At 33.9% G+C, this 4,357-nt stretch overlaps 1 protein-coding gene across 1 annotated transcript; it reads right to left on the bottom strand.

The window, feature by feature from the left end:
• Nucleotides 1–1,031: 1,031 nt before the first annotated feature.
• Nucleotides 1,032–4,066, bottom strand: LOC109534450. Its single transcript, XM_019900118.2, has 3 exons — nt 3,846–4,066; nt 3,638–3,795; nt 1,032–2,322 (listed from the first exon to the last, which is right to left on the bottom strand). The coding sequence occupies exons 1-3, from the start codon at nt 3,954–3,956 to the stop codon at nt 1,380–1,382; spliced, it is 1,212 nt and encodes a 403-aa protein (XP_019755677.2). The 5' UTR covers nt 3,957–4,066; the 3' UTR covers nt 1,032–1,379.
• Between the last annotated feature and the right edge of the window lie 291 nt (nt 4,067–4,357).

Consider the following 4,357-nt stretch of genomic DNA (forward strand, 5'->3'; position numbering starts at 1 on the left):
TAAAAATAAATCGAAAAAAAAAATTGTTTCAAAAGTCTTCTGCTGCATTTTCTTGCAAATTAAATTAAAACCAAAGCATATTCGACGATAATTTACGTCGGAAAATTTGGAATAAGGTAAATTAAACTATTTTTTCACAGTTACCCGATACGAAATTGACTGTAGAACAAATTTTGTCCATGGTCCACTAGAAAAATGTAAATTCTCGAGAATATCAGAGATCCAAATTGAGTTCATAAAATCAGTAGAGGTTTCAATATGGAATATCTCAAAAACGGTGAGCGATATCGACTTGAAGCAAGTAGGTATACGTTTTGTGCTTCGGAAATATCAGAGAATAAAATGTTGCCTACAAAAAAGGGATATTTAAAAACCGAAAAACTGCCTGATGTTTTAAACGGTTCCAGGCTATTGGAACTAGCGCCGTCTAGGAACTAGAAGCTAAGAAACATAAAATTTCAATTCCTTAATATAAAAAAACCCAAACAAAAATGTTTTGCTAGTAGTAAAACTGGTTAAGAATATATTTTCCAAATACAAAAGTTTTATGAACACTTTGACACCTTATACCTCGGAAACTATTAATCTTCGAAAAATACAAATTTTGCTAATACGCAGTATTTTGTCCGTCAGTCAATTTTGTCTTATTAGTTTAATACTACTCTGTATAAAGCGGTGCAAAAATTGCACTAGGAATGAGAACACATTCCTTTCCTGATAAATTCTGAAAGTTTCTGATTTCATCAAAGGAGACTGTTTGGGACACGGCAGCGTCAAAAGGGGAATTTTGCGGGTTACAAACTTTGTTGGATACATAAAACTCTCGTCATCAGGATTCCTTTTAAAACAATCTATTTTTTTAATGCAGGATGCCAGGATTCAAATAGCTTTTTAAACAGCCACAATAGATATCAGATATCACACACAAGATAGGAGTTTCCGACGAAAAAATTTTAAAGATGAGAACTTACAGACTATTGTAAAATATATTCTACTTGAATATATTAAAATATTATTCAAGTTTTGAAATATTTGCGCAATGGTTTACAATAAATTGAAAACTCCGATCGTTTCTCAAAAACAGGGCGTTAATGTTTCTTCTTGTTCCTAAAACCTGCCATATTAACAATTATTTATGACTTAAAATTTACAGTTTAGTAGTTTTTCCATCACTTTCTTTGGTTTAAACAGAATACTACCTGGTCAATATCTTGGAAACCGATAGATTTTAGAAATACATAAGGACAGAAGTTAGTCGAACGCGATGTGAATTTCGCCTGTGCAACTTCATTGAAAATAAAAATTCATAATATTTTATATAGACATTATATCAACATGATTAACAAATAACTGTGATTAATTGGTGAAAACTAAATGAATTAAATATTGTTAATGCCTATCTCTTGGCTGATGAATTCTTCCGCAATATCAAAAATTTCATCAATTTTTGCCGGTTTTTCGGTCTGAGTGTTTGGTAAATCCGGGAATTGAGTGTCCAGCCATTGAAACTCTGGGTCCTTTCTATAAGAGTCATATTTGATAACTTTCTCATTTAAGTTGCTTTTAGAATCAGCTTTTGGAGCTGCTGAAGATTTCACAACTGCTGCATATGACGTACTTGGAGCACTAGTTAGGTGGTTCTGACTTGATGATATGCCATTGGTGTTCGGTGCTGTGGTCTCCAACTTTTGAACGGTTTGAATTCTATTTCTGATTTTCCTTCTCGATACCGCCTTTTCAAACTGCCACTCGCCTAAAGGCAAATTTGATTGAGAATCAGACGCTTGATCAAAGTCCACAGGTTCCTGTTTAACAACAGTACTCCGAAAGGAATATGTGGAATCAACCGCTTCGTCATTCAGAATATAGGTTTGGAACAGATCGTTCAATTTCTCAGTTGGTTTTCTATAGAGGGACTCGCAAGAGGTTGACATCGATTCATTCCAAAGTGGTTTTAAGTTACCGATCAATTCCCGGTATCTCCACACTTCAGTATCGTCACAATTCTCTGTTTGAGTGCCTTTGGATCTAGATGACTTCTTGGGTTTGAGCGGATCTAGATAAAATAGCGTGGCAGGAATTGGGGAAACCGCAACCCGATAAATCGGCACGTTGACGCACTGCAGCACCAAAGTAAAAGGTGGCATATTTTCAACCAGTACGGTATAATATGTTTGCTTTATGTCTTTTGGAGTTGGCCCAAACCTTTCTCTGGCTTGCAGTAATTTGGGAAACTGGCTTCCATATGTTTCGTAGAAGAAAGGACTCGGTTGAAACATAATGCAGTGCAAAGCTGGATAGTATTCTTTTTGGAGTGAATAGCTACAAACAGAAACAGATAACTGAATAAATAAAAAATGCATCTTCTATCTTTTCCATAGAAGGCTTATACAGGTCAAATAATTAAACCAATAAAATTTACTGAGATCTAAGCAGACGCACTGCGATCAACAGTTAATAAATGTAATAAAACACTTTGATTTAAAGTCTGATAATAAAGTGGTCAGGAAACAGTGTACTTCCATTCTGCAATGAGCGCTTCTAAAATGAAACTTGCAATATAAGAAACAAAAATCCCCACCATTGAAAAAGAAAAAGTTGGAACACATATTATTTGGTATTGATTGGAACACAGGTAAAAAAATGAATAAAAAAAACTAGTGCCAGTTCCTAAAACATAAATTGTCCTTTTGAAAAATTTAAATATGAATCAAACTTCGGGCTCCAAAGTGATGATAACTTTTAATTGTATTCTCACAATGAAAATTTAATTGCGAGCAAATATTCGAGCAGTATAAATAAATTTTGTCAAACAGAAATAAATACATTGAAAAACAATGTGGCATCCGGACCTACTGCTTAAGAAAACAAATTAGTAGGAATAGATTGAGGTGTTGGCTTTGGACACTACTAGACCAGACATCCTAAGTTAATAAACTTACTGAAAAAAATATTAAATTTGTGAGAAATTGTGAAATAAACACAAACTAAATTAACACAAAAGAGAACCAAAACAGGAAGTTGCAAAGCAGATAGCTGGCCTAAAGAAGCATACGACTGAATACGTTGAAGTTTGATGATGGCCATGAATAATTTTCTATCTGCAAATAACATTTAAACTTTTATTATCTACTTCAATTATTATAAGACGGAAGTTACAAAGATAAAAAATGGCAGAATGTAAATGCAATACCTTCAGTCTTCTATTTTATTATTAAATGGATAAAACACGCTAAATCTTTCGTCAGTGGTAAACTGCTGAAAATGCCTCCATTAGCATGGAGCGCGAGACGGTTGTAACAAGCATTGAGGAGAGCTAGGAGAAAGAATAAATATTCAAATTTTTTACTAAGCGATTATATCAAAGAAACATCCGATTCCAAGAACTGTGTTAAATCCATTAATTTTGTATAGGAACTGGAAATAAAAAAACAGTGAAGAAGGAAAATATCTCAGCTCGCTCGTGCCCGAATCCGCCACTAATGTAAATAACCACAATTAATAAAATACAGCTGTGTTCAGAATGTAAAAATGCAAGAAAAATATTCACAAAAAATGCTTCTCTGGCTCGATTTAAGAGAGCATATGTGTATTACTGGCGCAAAAATTTCAATTTCCAGCGAATTTCTATAGTTACCTGCTGCACAGTAGCACGCGAAACACCCCATCTGCGTTCACATCTCTGATTCTCCTTGGTCTTCCTCTTTCGCCTTTTTTGTATTGAAAGGTCAATTTCATGTTGATACTGTAGCCGAGTATTCCGGTCGTTATGGGTGTCAATTCAATCCCGGCATCCTATAAATTTTACCAAATCATTGGTGGTTTAATTGAATTTTTTCACTCACCAAAAGCGTTAGCATCGCGGCTGTTCCATTATTAAAAACAATGGAATTATCAAAAGTCAATTTGTCCAAATCAATCCAATGATATTGCTGCCTCGAATGTCGACAATACATGCCGTAGCGACCACACACGCAAATAGATTGCTTTTTCAGTGAATTGAAGAATGGCCAATAACCAGTGTTTAAAACAAAACCAGTAGGTAGAATTTGATAAAACACATCAAAAATCTAAAACAATGTCAATAAATAACAGCTGAAATAGGGTTGAAACATTTTAAAATGTATGCTGTATTTCGAAGGTTTCAATTGAAAGTGTTTTATTTTTAACAGCAATTGTGCTAATTTATAATTCAAAAAAATACATTATGAATTACTTTTCCATTTAAGGAAAAAATGCATAATCTCAAAATGATAAGAAACGTTTCCTAAGCATAAAGCTTCGGCAGTCTGAGGTTTTCAATCTGTCCCAAAGGAAAAATAGTCTTAAAGCATCCAATATGGAGAGTAACGCACAT

The sequence above is a fragment of the Dendroctonus ponderosae genome, unplaced genomic scaffold (assembly GCF_020466585.1).
Source record: "Dendroctonus ponderosae isolate FM_Combo_2020 unplaced genomic scaffold, Dpon_F_20191213v2 Dpon_F_20191213_8, whole genome shotgun sequence".
Taxonomy (NCBI): Eukaryota; Metazoa; Arthropoda; class Insecta; order Coleoptera; family Curculionidae; genus Dendroctonus; species Dendroctonus ponderosae.